The following is a 15,431-nucleotide window of genomic DNA, read 5'->3' on the forward strand; positions in this document are numbered from 1 at the left end:
AACTTTTGTCCTTTCAAGTCTTTATGTATGCATTGCTCTGCATTGTTAGGGCAGGAGAGATTTTCCTACACCATCTAACTGCATGCCCTAAAGTGTAATTATATATTTTCATTTGCTTTTACAGGTATTTCCCTGGAAATGGCAGCTGTGACAGTAAAAGAAGAATCAGAAGATCCTGATTACTATCAATATAACATTCAAGGTAATACTGTTTGTACAGTTTTTCTTTCCAAAAGTTATTGGCAGTTGAAATTCAAATGTATCGATTGCCTGACTTCGTTAAATACTATTCTATTGATTGTTTCTTGATTGTCATGCATGCTTATAATTTATCACTGGAATAAGATAGATTTCAAAAAACATGGCGATGAGATAAGTAAACTATCTAAAGGGGAAATGTAAAATAGCCATTAATATTCTTAAAAGGACAAGCAAAAGTTGTGGCACAATTTAGAATTCAGTTCTTTCTTGTGTAATTTGCAAGACACAAGAGGTCTTCTGAACCTCGAATGCTCTATTTGTGCAACAAAAAATACCTGTGTAAGCATTATCATAATCTTAAAAATCTATAAAAGGTAAGACATTAATAAATTTTTAGCTATTATTTATCACTTCGTTCCACATCTTTTTGCTTGCTCATTAGGGAAGCATTAAAGGTTGTGGTTTTATAATGCAGTTTGCTCTTACCCATCATCAAATTTTAGTTTAGAAGACCGTTTTCTGTATTTTATAGTCCATTTTATTTTTATAGATGCATAAAATACATGAAACTATTTAAAGTATAAAAGCTGATTAGTTTCACTTTCTGTATATGCCTATAAAGCTGTCTTCACTGCAGTCAGGATAATGACATTTCCATAGCCCTCTAGTTTCTTTGTGTTATGTTACAATTCACTGCCCTCCGCAGCCAAGCACTGATCTGTTTTCTGTCATTTGACATGAGTTTCCATTTTTTTAGAAATTTCTATAGGTGGAATCATTATAAAGTATGTACTGTTTTCTTGGGATGGGATGTGACTTCTTTCATTCCACATAATTGTTTTGAAATTCATCCACAGTGTTACATATATCCATAGCTAATTCCATTTTATTGCTGAGGATTGTTCCATTGCTTGGCTGTCTACCACAATTTGTTTATCTCTTTGTATATTGATGGATATAGTGGTTGTTTCTAGTTTGGGGGGCTATTAAAAGCAAAGTCGCTGTGAACTTTTTTGTGTGTGCAAATTGTTGTATGGAAATATGCCTTCATTTCTCTCGAGTAGATTCCTAGAATGGAATAGCTGGGACACATGGTAGGTATTTAATTTTGTAAGAAACCACCAAAGTGTTTTGCACAGTGCTCGTACTATTTTACATTTCCACCGGCAGCGTATAAGTAGTTCCTTCCACATCCTTGCCAACAGTTGTCCTGTCAGTCTTCTTCTTTTTAGCCATTTTAGTGAGTGTCTTACAAGACCTCATTTTACTTGTGATTTGTGATTTGCCTAACAGTTGTAGCTCATTTAAAAAGATAAGCCCTTATCAGTTCTGGAGCATTGTAAATGTTTTATGAAGAAATTTATTCTGATTTGTGATCATTTGAATATCTGTATACGTATATTAAACCGTTTCATAGAGAATTCATTATTTTTATTTGTCAGTTTTGAACATTTATTTCTTGTGACATTAGTAATCACATGGCTAAGAAGTTGAGACAGTTCTGTGGAGTTTTAATTAAACAGTTAAAAGTTTGTAAAAAATTGGCCTTTATAAAAGTGACTGTTGATACCTTACTAATACATGGGCATAAATTTAATAAATACTGTTGAATAAAATAGTCTTGTCTTTTTTTTTTACACAGATTATTTTTAAAATAAAAAGTCTGCCTTCATCTTTGGTAGTGTCTGTTGAGAGCTGTATTATTCTCAGCCAGGAGTATAGAAGCTTTTCTGTCCCCTTCTGAGATTGTAGGTTGAGTGATTTAAGGTGGTTGCCTGAGAAATGAGGGTTGGAAATCAGATGTCTGTAGAGGGAGGGATTGTTTGAAATGGTAGTATCTTAGGTAGAGTTGAAGAAGATAGGAGCTAAACAATGTGTGTCTTCTACGTTTTATAAAAATTTTGTAGTTTCACACTTAGGTCTTCGATCAATTTAGGCTTAGTTTTTGAATGGTGTGGAAGATATTTGGTTCAAACTTATGCATATGGAAGTCCAAATTTTCCGGTAGCATTTGTTGAAAGACTGTTCTTTTCCATTACATTACCTTTATATCTCTGAATATTCTATTCTGTTGATCTCTGTGTGCCCTTTTGCCAACTTGATATGTGCTGAGTACTGTAGCTTATAGTAAGTCTTGAAATCAGAGTGTGGGAGTCTACAAAATTGTTCTTTTTTTTTTTTAAGATTTTATTTATTTATTTATTTATTTATTTATTTATTTATTTATTTATTTGACAGAGAGAGAGAGAGAGACAGCCAGCCAGCGAGAGAGGGAACACAAGCAGGAGGAGTGGGAGAGGAAGAAGGCAGGCTTCCTAGTGGAGCAGGGAGCCCAATGTGGGGTGCCCTGAGCTGAAGGCAGACACTTAAGGACTGAGCCACCCAGGCGCCCCAAATTGTTCTTTTTCAAAATTATTTTATTTTAGCTCCTTTATTTGTAAAAATCATCTTGGTGATTTGTTCAAAGAGCTGTGGGGATATTGATAGAGATTATGCTGAATCAGTACAGCTCATTTGGGCTAATTCCTTCCATGCCCAATCTTCTGGTTCATGACCATGGTTTCCATCTCTTACCTATTTAGCTTTTCCTAGATTTCTTTTATCAGAGCTTTGTTTTCGGCGGAGAGATCCTGTAGTGCACGTTTTGTAAGATTTACATCGAAGTATTTAATGTTTTTTGTTGTTACTGAAAATGGTACAGTTCTTTTACATTCCAGCTTCCAGCTATGGCCAATTCATAGAATTATAGTTGATTTTTATTTAATTTAATTAATTTATTTATTTTTAAAGATTTTATTTAATTGACAGAGAGAGAGAGAGATAATGAGAGAGGGAACACAAGTGGGGAGAGTGGGAGAGGGAGAAGCAGGCTTCCCACTGAGCAGGGAGCCCGATGCGGGGCCCAATCCCAGGATCCTGGGATAATGACTCGAGCTGAAGGTAGACACTTAATGGCTGAGCCACCCAGGCACCCCTACAGTTGATTTTTAGGTACTGACTTTGTACCTTGTGACTCAGTTAAAATTCACTTACTAATTCTAGCAACTTGTGGGTAAAATCTTCAGGATTTTCTAAGTAGATAATGTCATTCCTTCCATTCCTTTCCTTGTGTTAATTGCACTGTCTGGGACCCTCTGATGTTGTATAGTAGTACTGAGAGTAGACATCCAGATCTCCAGTATAATAGCTGTGGGTTTTTGGTAGATGCCCATCATCAGTTCGAGGAAGTTCTCTTGTGTTCAGTACTTATATTGATTGGATATTGAATTTGTAGAAGGTCTTTTCTATATCTCTTGAGATGATTATATGGGTTTTTCTTGTTTACTCTGTTAAAATGGTGATTGATATTACTTTTCAGATGTAAAAAGAGCCAGGCATTACTGGGATAATAAACCCTGCTTGGTTATAATGTATTCTTTTTATGTATTATTGGTTGTCCTTAAGAGATACGAATCAGAAGACTTCTTTTGTTTTAAATGTCTTTGTGTTTGGTTTTGGCAATACTGGCCTCAGTAAAATGAATTGGAAAGTGATGTGTTGGAAGAATGTTTTTGTAGAATTTGGTACTGTTCTATTTGTTAGTGTTTGGTGAAATTTGCCAGTGAAGCCACTTAGACCTTTTGGTTTCCATAATGGCAAGTTTTTAAACTCGGTCTGTTTTTTAATTTTTAAGTTTCTTTTAATAGTTGCGGGCTGTTCAGAGTACGCATTTCTTCTTGATTGAGCTTTAACAGTTTGTGTCTCTTCGGGAATCTTTCTACTTTGCCTTAAATGTTCTTTTTTTATTTTAATATTTGCAAGGTCTATGATGCCCCTCTCATTTCCAGTTTTTTAACGTGTGTCTGTCTGTCTGTCTTGGTTGCCCTGGCTCAGGGTTTCTCGAGCTTGTCAGTATTGACGTTTTGATCAGACGGTTCACTGTTGCGGGTCTCTCTCTGATGTTATGAACTGTAGAACGTTTAGTAGCTTCTCTGGCCTTTACCCACCAGATACCAGTAGTATCTCCCTAGTTGTGACCATCAGAACTGTCATAGTTACGTGCTGTAATCACTCCCTGTGCAGTGGGGACACAGTCACTAGCAGTGGAGAAGCATTGGTCCAGCTCTAGAGCTTTTACGTAATTTTTCTTTTTTCTCGGAGATCCAACTTTTACTTTCAGTGACTTTTGCTCTTAAGTTTCTTTCTGTCTTTTTTCTTGTTTTAAGAGTCTCTTTCTCTGTTATTTTTCCCCTTTACTCTTTTCTTTTGTTCTGAAATTTCACATATGAGTGAAGTCATAGGATATTTGTCTTTCTCTGACTGACTTATGTTGCTTAGCGTAATACTCTAGCTCCATCTGTGGGGCTCCTGGGTGGCTCAGCCGTTAAGCATCTGCCTTCAGCTCAGGTCATGATCCCAGGGTCCTGGGATCGAGCCCCGCAGCGGGCTCCCTGCTCGGTGGGAAGCCTGCTTCTCCCTCTCCCACTCCCCCTGCTTGTGTTCCCTCTCTCACTGTCTCTCTCTCTCTGTCAAAGAAATAAAATCTTAAAACAAAAACAAAAACAAAAAAAACCTCTAGCTCCATCCATGTCATTGCAAGTGGCAAGAGTTCATTCTTTTTTATGGCTGAATAGTATTCCATTCTCTCTATAGTCCACATTTTCTTTATCCATTCAACTATCGATAGACACTTGGGATGCTTCCATAATTTGGCTGTTATGATGTCAGTAATGCTGCAGTAAACATTGGGGTGCACGTATTCCTTTGAATTAGTGTTTTTGTATTTTTTGGGTAGATAGCCAGTAGTGTGATTACTGGGTTGTAGCAGGAGAAGTGTGTAGTTTTAATTTCCACATACTTGTGGACTTCTTGGGTATCTTTCTATTACTGATTCTCAGTTTATTTCTATTATGGTTGGAGAACACTCTTTGGATAATCTCACTTATTTTAACTTTGTTAAGGTTGGCTGACAGTCATTTAGCTCTGCTATCCCTGCTGCTATTTCTGTCTGCTTGTTGTAGCAGATACAGTATTGAAATCTCCAACTGACTCTGGATCTGTTTCTCCTTTCTGAGATGCTTTCTGAAGGGCTGCTGTTAGGTGCCAGTATCCTTAGAAGCTCCTTCCCTTGGGCTCCTTTTTAGGAGTGGTAACCCTTCTCCTGACCTGTAGCAACCTACGTTAGTTTTGTCTGGTTTTGTATTTCCCATAAGTGAAATCCTTTTGTATGTACTGTTGTTTTAGGCTTCTGTTCTTTAAAAATATTTTTATTTATTTATTTAATTTATTATTTTTTTTTTAAGTAATCTTTACACCCAATTTGGGGCTTGAACTCACAACCCCAGGATCAGGAGTCACCCACTCCACCGAATGATCCAGCCAGGCACCCCTAGGCTGCTTTTTTTTTTTTTTTTTAAGATTTTATTTATTTATCCGACAGAGATAGAGACAGCCAGCGAGAGAGGGAACACAAGCAGGGGGAGTGGGAGAGGAAGAAGCAGGCTCATAGTGGAGGAGCCTGATGTGGGGCTCGATCCATAACGCCGGGATCACGCCCTGAGCCGAAGGCAGACGCTTAACTGCTGTGCCACCAAGGCGCCCCTAGGCTGCTTTTATAAAACAAAATTTGTGAGGCATATTGTTAGGTGTTCTTATAGATCGTTTATTTGCATTGCTGTATTGTATTTCTAAAATACTTTCTTTTAAAATAAAATATTCAGACCTAAAGACCTAATGTACATCTGCCCAGGTTTATGGAATCTTATTCTTTTGACCCCCCCCCAGTACCACCATCAGCATAGTAGAACATGTTAAATACGTAGTTGACACCTTTCTTCGGACTCTCCCAAATTTCTGCTTTTCTTTTCTCTTCCTCCAAGTTAAATATTTTCTTGAAATTGAGGGCCATCCTTACTGATAAAGGTTTGTTTGGGTTTTTTTTGAGGAGGGGGGGAGAGAGAGAGGGGGAATCTTAAGCAGGCTTCATGCCCAGCCTAGTATGGGGCTAGATCTCACGACCCTGAGATCCTGACCTGAGCCGAAATCAAGAGTCAGATGCTTAATCAACTGAGCCAGCCAGGTGCCCCCTACCCGTAAGGATTTTATGCCCTCACTGCGTATCTAGTGCCACAGAAGTGTCTGTGTATTTCCATGCACATGCATTTTCTATATAGTATTTTCTTAGTTTTTAAGCTTGACACAAACGGTACTGTACTATATATGTGGATGCGTACCTGTTCTTGTGTGTCCCTCATTCACGGTGAGTTTTTGAGGTTCACTTGTTTTGTCACTTGTATATGTAATTGTGTTATTGTGATAGTATATTGCGTGATTATACTGTAGTTCATTCGTTCATTCTTCTACATAGGATATTTATGTTTTCTTCCAAAACTGTCGGCATTTTAAAGTAGCTTCAGACATATCTCTGTGCACTTGTCAGCGTTTCCCTAGGATAGTGGTCCTCAGATGTGAGCATTAGGAATGTTTGATTTTCATGACTGGGTAGACACCACTAGCATTTTGAGTGTGCTTTGGATGAATAAAATCCAAACATATTGGTTAAAGCATGCATAGTTAAAATTAACATCATAGGCAGTTGGAGAGGATAGTGATCCGTGAAGGTACACTAGGCAAATATTAACCACTAGAAATCAAGTTTTAAAAGTATTAATTTCAGGCCAAAGAAGAAAAAAGTAATAGGCATAAAAAATTAAACTATATAATATATACTAATAAGTAACTGAGTTGATATAGTGGTTCTTAATATCTACCGTGTGTGTGTATATTTGTGTGTCTGTGTGTATGTATATACACACATATATATACCTTTGTATATACCTTACAGTATGGCCTCAGAATTAAAATAGAAATTAGAATTGACACAACTGTGATAAATTTATAGATCTACAGTCATATGGGAGATTTCCTTTTTTTGTTTTAAGGTTTTATTTATCTGACAAAGAGCGCACACACACAAGCCAGTGGAGTGGCAGGCAGAGGGAGAGGGAGAGCAGGGAGCCCAGTGTGGGGCTCAATCCCAGGACCCTGAGACCGTGGCCTGAGCTGAAGTCAGATGCTTAGCTCACTGAGCTGCCCAGGTGCTCAGTCACGTGGGAGATTCTAACATGACTGTCAGTGACTAACACATGCAGATGAATATCTGTAGATTATAAGGAGAATATTTGCATGCTGCAGTTTAGAAGTATAAGGTAATTGACGCACATGGAGAACTCTGCACAGAGCACATAAATTTACAAAGCACGTATCTTTTAAAAAAATTGACTTTATCCTTGTTTGCAGATAACCTTAAATTCTCTGAACATAATATAATCAGTAATGTAATTAGAATTCAGAAGTAAACAGGTTATTTAAAATAGAAATCCTATACATTGAAAGTGCTACAAAAATGTACTTTGTGTTAAAGAGGACTTTATTTTTGAAAAACTAGAGCAGAACACACTGAGAATACTACAAAGCCAGACTTATGAAAAAGCAGCTAATGCCGAACTTAGAGGTCAAGTAACACCCTTCGCTATCATTTAATTAATTGTTTTCTGTGTATTGTTTACCCAGGAGCCCATGACTAGGAAGCAGTGAATCTTATATTTGAATTCAAGTCTCTTTCATTCAGCATCTTGCTCTTAGTTGAAATTTCACATACAATTTGTGCATTTTATCTGAAATTGTCTTCTTCTGTGACATGTTCTTTACCTATAAAGTGTAGTTTGGGTCTTTGTGAAATTTCTCATGAGTTAGCGACACTTCTCAAAAGTCTTACGATACTATGCAGTATTCGGAAATAGTGAACTGTTTTGTGTGCCTTTTAGTACAAGAACATTATTTCTTTTAAGTAGCCATTAAAAACACAATGTTTTGTTGTCTGTTTTAGATTGATTACTCTCATCATGAACAAGCTTGATACTACATGTAATGTGTTGTCAAAATCTCTATAGCGTTCTCTAAAGTTTCAGTTAACTCAGAATACTTTCTATATTAATAACTAGGAAGAGCAATGTAAAGTTATTAAGGAATCCTTTGGATCTGCAGGAAAGGGGGAATTGTGAATTAGTAACTGTTAGTTTGTCTTGTTTCTGTTTCAGTGGAGATTCAGGCTTACTGATAGTTTAATTACATGATTTTAGAGATTCTGAGGAAGGTATAACAATTTGATTCTGCAGTTTTCTCCAGCATGACAAAAAATTAAATATTTGTAAAGGAAGGAAGAAATACACCTTGTGTGATAAATCTTCAATTACAATCTGTATGAAGTGAAAGTTGCAGTTTGCTGTTAGGAACCAACCTTCTACTGGGTAGAAAGACCCATGTCCACCGTTTTAGACATGTCATTCCCATTCAGTCCATATGTCTGGTCATTTTCAAAATTTTGTTGAACTGTCTATATACGAATTTATCTGAGTACACCTTTTCCATTCAGTAAGACCATGAATTGATGCCACTCATTTTGTCATACTTTTTTTTCATTTTGCCTTTTTTTTGTTCATGAAAAGGCTGTATTACTCCATCTCTCTCACCCAAATTTGTTTACTAAAGTGACCCAAAATATATTTTTGGGATTACTTTTGAAGTATTATCTTTGTATTCCAAAGCAGGCCCTTCCGAAACTGATGATGTTGATGACAAACTCCCCCTTTCGAAGTCTTTACAAGGTATAACCTTTTTGCTTCCGTTTTCCCACATACTGTTCTGATGTGATGTTCTTTATATTGGACAGACTGTGTTTTAGTATTAATATCTGTATTGTTACTTTTCTAAATGGAAAAGGAAAAAGAAAATGTATTGGCCTTTTTTTTAAACATAAATGAACTTCACAAGCAACAATTTTTCAAAACCAATTTTCCCTTTTGTGAATCTAGTAATGAATCTCGAAATGGGTACATGACACACTTTCATATTTAAGGTAAAGTACACATTTATACCTTATATCAGAATAGCCAGAAATACGGTGTTTATTGTATAGTTAGTAATGTAAATTTCGATAAGGTCATGTTGATACTTAGTTTTTAGAAAGATTTGTGAAATACCACTTTGTAAATAAATCCCTAAGTTTATTAATTGAATACTTTTCTGGGAATTTTTGTATAGTGTGCCGTTAACTTGATAATCATAGGCTATTTGTGATGGCTTTTACTTCTGTCTATTCTGGCTGTGGTCGAGTAGGATTTTTTGTTTGTTTGTTTTTTGGTTTTTTTTTTGTTTGTTTGTTTCATTTTAGTTTTACTTTGACTGTAAATGTAATTGCTTATTTCAGATTTAAAAAAAGAACAGAAAGGACACAGAATCATTGTTGCCATGCTCTTTGTGATATTGGGGTGGAACTACCTCCTTAACTAGTTATTCTTTACCCACCCTTCCCTCTTGAAATACTGTTCTCTGCTCCATTATCTCGCATTCCTCTGACCTCACATCTTTGTTTTCTTTGACTTTACAGTCAAAGAAGCCAGTGCTCCATGAATTCAGATGTTAATGTTAAAGGTTGGGGGGGCATTGTGTGTTGAGAAAGCATAGTTTAAAAAAAGTTAATTAAAGATTAGTTCATGGCTCTAGGTTTATAGATTTACCTAGCATTTTGAGCTCAGGTGAGTTTTTATAATATGGAGTAAGTGGAACAGAGTCCCAAGATAATTATGGCATCATAAAGCTAGACATTTAAAAACCCAAAGTATTTGACCTTGGTATGGCATTTTAAGTTAAATGGTACTAGACACTGGATGGCAGTTTTTGAAACTGTAATCGATACTCTTAAAAAAGCAAGATATGCTTTTTAAGATACTCTTAAACTAGCAAGATATGCTTTTTAAGATACTCTTAAACCTATGTCTGAGGGTCACACCTTTAGTATAGCTTCTGAGTTCAGTTATCACTGGATGACCAAATACATTGGATTTTGCTTCCCCTGTGTGATTTGTTCTTACTCCTAGGTAATACAGTTTATTGATACACAAAGGCAGTGATTTTCAGCTTTTTCCGTATTTGCAGCTCAGACATTTAAGGACAGACAGAGGATGGAATATTCTGGGGCAGTTTGGGCAATTAATCCTAAGTGGCTCTCTAATGTTGTAGATTACTTCTTTCCTATTTATGAGTAAAACTGCTCTAGTAGGATGAGCCTGTTTACCTTGTGACTGCCTAACCTGATACATTGCTTTATGTTCCAGTTTTTAGAAGCAGGCAGATTATATTACCTGAATTAAAATGCTTTTGAGACTAAAGGTAGTATCTTAAATTTTAACTTACGAGTTTCCTTTTAGTACAACTTTGATTAAATAATGGGGATTGAGTTTCCATAGCTTCCGCCATTGTAAAAATGGAAAGCAGGAAACATTCACAGCCAAACCTGAACTTGTTTGTATAGACTTTAATAGAATCTGTGAGCAAAGATAGCATTTACTCAGATTTGTGTTTTTGTGTGTGCGTCATTGACAGATGAGCATGGTACCTTGAACCACAATTGTTCTGTATCTCAAATTCCACCATCTATCAGTAATTATATTGTATAGTTACAGTAAATAACATGAAATCCCCAAACCTACTGAGGTTTATTTTATCTATTTACATTTTAAAATAGCTTTTTGTGCTTTCAAATAGAAGTGTTACATGTTTTTCTGAATTAGATCACATTGTTGGAATTAACTGCGAAAGAGTTAATCAGTTTGTATATGTTTGTATGGTTAAGTGTTAAATTATTTGCACTGTTGCCTAGTTTCTCTTATTTCAGTGTAAGTTTTTACTGGTTTAGTATATGTGGTTTATTTTCTCTTTAGGAAGCCATCATTCTTCAGAAGGCAATGAAGGAACAGAAATGGAAGTACCAGCAGAAGGTTAGAAATAAAGGGATTTTTAATTTGCAGTATTCATATTATGTTTGTTCTCTATTAAATATTACCCTTAAAACACCTTATTTGGAACCAAAAAGATGATTGTTTTGGTATGCCTTCTTAGCCAGCAGGTTTATTTTTTTAGTCCTAAAATGTAATTTACATATTTTACTGTACTGAGTAATAAAGCATATGGGGATGGAAACGGAAGTGGTAAGTGAAACTCTTCATGATGCGAAATGCTGCCCTTTTATCCTCATCGTCTCGTGCCATATTAAGGATCCCTTAAGAAAGAATGGCTTCAATATTTTAGACCTAAAAATATGACTGGCTTCTGTTTATATTTCATTCTTAAACATATTACTTAATGGTACCATTTTTTAAAGTAGGGTAGTGTTTCCACATAAGATTTAATAAAGGAGGGATTTTCGCTCTGCTTATTCTGTTTCCCAGCCAGTCCTCCTTCGATTGTGGCATTGAGGGAATATTTAACTGTGGTGCGGCTCTTTAAATTCTCACAATCCTAAGGGAAGCTGTTATCCTGCCAAATGCCTTCCTATTTCTCAGCAATTTATGTAGCTTCAGAAGAACTCTCGTAGATTTCTCCCAAGGAACATGATTGGTGTTAGGTACCTGAATCTTGTTCTCAGATTATGATTTCTCTCATAAACTGGTCATGTTGTGCCTCCCCCCCCGCCCCCGGAATAAAAAGGGAGTCTCTACGGTAAATTTTTATCCCTTATATTTGCTTTTTTATTTAACTTTTTAAAGTCATTAATTTGATTTCTACCCTCTTTTGAGGAGAGGGAGGTCTTAAGGTCGCTGGAATGGTGGCTAAGCTTTCCAAATTCAATTTTAGAATTAGGGTTTCTAACTGAAGTACCTTTCTTGCAAAAAATATTAAGATGCTTATTTTTAACAGTATTTTACATTTATTTTTGAGATATTTTTATAGAAAATTGTGTGGATGATTTTTTTTTTTTTTTGATGTTTTACTGTGTGGAGGTAATTAGATGTTTCCTTTGTAACAACATCTCTGTTTTAGATAGGCGGTCTGCGTGCAACAGGGATACCTGTGTGCAGGCCCCACGGGGCCCAGGCAGTCTTCAGGCAGTCTGCGTTGCTCCATGGTCCACAATGCTGTCATCAGATACTAGGCTTTGAAATACTTGATGTTTGAGATTTTTATTGTCACACTGCAGTATGAATAGAGTTGAATCGAACCTGGGTTCTGGTCTTTATTCCTTTACTAACAAGTGAACATGATCTTTGGCAAATCAATTAATCTCTCAACCTTTGCAAAATGAAAAGAGAATTGACGAGGATACTCTCTAGCTGAGCTTTCTAGCACTAACATTCTGATGTACATTTGTTTTGTGTAGTAACACAAATATAAATAAAATATCCAAGTCCCGTATCAAGTTAGGGGCTAGAGTCCTGTATGCATCTGTCCTAGTCATTGTCTTAATATGAAGGTCCCCAAAGCAAAACGTTGATTGTGGTTTTATTTAACCATGTAAACCACTCCTGGGATTTCTGAAAGGAGAGGGGAAATAGTAAACAAAAGAGAAAGCCTTTGTGTCTATCCTAGCATTTTCTAGTTACAGCAGGAAAACAATAGTGATGGCATTATAATCTCCTTCCTCTAAAATCAGAGGCTTTTGAGTCCATTAATACTTAATGCAAGTAACTTGGTTTTATCAAATAGTTTCCCAGAGTTTTTCTTTTTGGTTTCTCTCATCCCTGTTTGCAATGAAGAGGGTCAGATATTTTAACCTAACAACTATGAGCTGAATTCAAATGCCAGTAAAAATTTTCTTGTAGGCTGCGTTTGGAGTAACAAATCAGTGAAATGTTGGAACATATAGAAGTGCTTTATAATGAATGTCATTTTAGAATTTTATTTTTTTCAAGATTCTACTCAGCATGTCCCTTCAGAAACAAGTGAGGACCCCGAAGTTGAGGTGACTATTGAAGGTTAGTTACCTTAAAAGCCTTGATTCCAAAAGTTTACTTCTGGTCATAAAACTCTTTGTCACATTCACATTGCTAAGTATGCATTTCATTCATTCTTAACGGAAACTTGTGAAAAGAATTGAAGCATATATGTGTATGTGTGACCAAAGCAGCCCACTTCCCAGCATCACAGCCAGTGCTTTGGGAGTTCTAGACAACAAAGCAAGCTGTGAGCACAGGCCGTGGCCCGCGGGTGGACCGAGCCTTTTCTGTCACCGGGAATCGAAAATCAATGAAAACTATGACCAGACATGATGCACACGAGAACAGACTTTAGAACCGGTGGTTGGGTCGTGGTGGAAGGGAGCTAACCAGTACCTCAGTGAGCTCTGAGGGAAAGTGTGGAGAGGTAGCCTGTCATTCTTCATGTTTGCCCCTAGAAAACTATGAGAGGCTAGTGCAGAATCTGTCTTTAAAAACAATTATTGAAGCAGTAGTGACTAGTAGAGTCTTAAGTAATGTCTGCAGCTAAAGTGGCTTCAAACCTAGTTTTGTCTTCCAGGGTACTGCATGAATGCAGATGAGCCAGAATTATGTATAAATCCAGCTAATAGGATTATTAACAGTGTCAGTTTTCATACTTAATAACTACTAAATGCATGTTGATATTTTTCCTTTTCAGTTAATGTCTCTCACTACCCCTCTAAAAGGTTCCCCCCCCACCCCCAGAGTAGTTCTTTCCTAAGGTAAAATATTGAAACACTACAATAAATTGCACTGTGTGAAGTTTTATTTACCCCTCTGCCCTGTTCTTAAGTCCCTAAACGCAGGGGTAGATGTCAGTTTATTGTGCATATACGTAAAAGGAATTTTATTTATAAATACACATGTATGTATATAGTTTTGCAAAATTATGTAGGTCTTCTCAGCATACAACATTATAATGGACTTGTAAAATACACGTATATCACATTTCCATAGATTTCCCCCCACAGTAACCACACATCTTGGTACTTCAGGTTTTTGGGGTTTTTGTGTGTGTCTGTGTTTTTGTTTTGTTTTTTTGTTCTTTTCCTGCAGCCTAACCTTACTTAATTTGATCTCTCTCTCTTTTAATAACCTGGCTCTTTTGTCATTTGGTTATTTATCATGTTTGGCTGTTTCATACTACTCAAAATGTCTTCATTGCTTCTGAAATATAAGTTGACAATTCTCATGAGAATTTATGTCATACTTATGTGTTAATATCTCAGTTAATATCACATACATATTTCTTGTATCATTAATGTAATTTTACTGACCTAAAAGTAGTTTTGGATTGTTTGTAGTCAGCATTAAATACTCGAATTTAATTGCTTTTTAGTTAGAAACCTCAGTGATGAGAGAAGGATATCTTGAGAGCATGTAAATATTATACACACTCAGAACTTTGTCCTTTCTATAGAGATAGGAAAAACAGATGAGTATTAAAATTATTAGAATAAAACTTTTTTTATGAGAGAGAGAGAGAGCAGGGGCTGGGGAGAGGGAGAGGGAGAGAAAGAATCTTAAGCATTTTCCCTGCTCAGCACGAGCCCGATGTGGGACTCAGTCTCATGGCCCTGAGATCATGACCTGAGCTGGAACCAAGAGGGGCGCTTAACCCACAGAGCCACCCAGGCGCCCCTAAAATAAAACTTTAAAATAGGACTAGTAACCTAGTGGATTTATGAACGCTTAAAGCAGATAAAGGCTGTTAAAATTAGAAAATAAATACCTGCTTTTGTAGCACAAGACCTTTAAAGATAGTCTTGAAATAAATGGGTCATGAGCCTAAAGTGTGTCAGTGTTTTCAGTTTTGACTCTTTGGAGGAAAGTGGTAAATCCTATTTCTTTGAATCTTAAGACAGTGCCAGAAGTTTGCTTTACCCAGCTGAATTTATCAACAAGTGGTAGAATGTCTTTATGTTCAGAAGAGCAGTGAAATGCCAGGTTTGTGCAAAGTAATTGCTTTTCAGGCTGTCATTCTCCACAGCACATCCTTCATGCACATGATCTATACCAACCTGAATTAAACTTGATAATTAGCTTTTAATTCGTACATGCAGGAAGGTAAACTAAGGTCAAATGAGAACTTACATGCACATCTCTTTGATAAATATATTGTATCTTTTTTCTGGAAAGATGATTGCAAAATGGTAGAAACTAGTTCAATATTGAGAGTGAGAAAGATAAAATGTGGTATATCTCAAAATAGAAAAAATACACAGGCACTGAAGTAGGGGGGTGGTTTTTTGTTCATTTTGGTTTTAAATAAGTGACCTGAAAAAGTTTCGAGATTGAAAATTCTCTACCTTTTATGAACAAAAAAAGTTTAAAAGGAAAATTGTATCTAGAGAATGATGTTAGTTTTATTTAGGAAAATGCTGGGCTTAAAAGAAGAAAAATGAAGATAATCCTGCTTGCTTGGGATGACTTTTA

General features: G+C 36.2%; 1 protein-coding gene across 6 annotated transcripts in view; it reads left to right on the forward strand.

Annotated features, from left to right (window-relative positions):
• The window catches only part of GTF2I (general transcription factor IIi), a 98,749-nt gene that overhangs the window by 41,860 nt on the left and 41,458 nt on the right, over positions 1-15,431 (forward strand). The window contains exons 9-12 of one of the 6 annotated variants that reach the window (XM_045786154.2): positions 125-202; positions 8,787-8,846; positions 10,962-11,018; positions 12,930-12,992. In XM_045786154.2, the coding sequence (XP_045642110.1) occupies positions 125-202; positions 8,787-8,846; positions 10,962-11,018; positions 12,930-12,992 (258 nt within the window). The remainder of the gene's footprint in view (positions 1-124; positions 203-8,786; positions 8,847-10,961; positions 11,019-12,929; positions 12,993-15,431) is intronic. The other 5 variants (XM_045786155.2, XM_045786157.2, XM_045786158.2 and 2 more) reach the window with 5 other exon arrangements.

Source organism: Ursus americanus, chromosome 2 (assembly GCF_024610735.1).
Source record: "Ursus americanus isolate L20-20 chromosome 2, mUrsAme1.1.p, whole genome shotgun sequence".
In the NCBI taxonomy this organism is placed as follows: Eukaryota; Metazoa; Chordata; class Mammalia; order Carnivora; family Ursidae; genus Ursus; species Ursus americanus.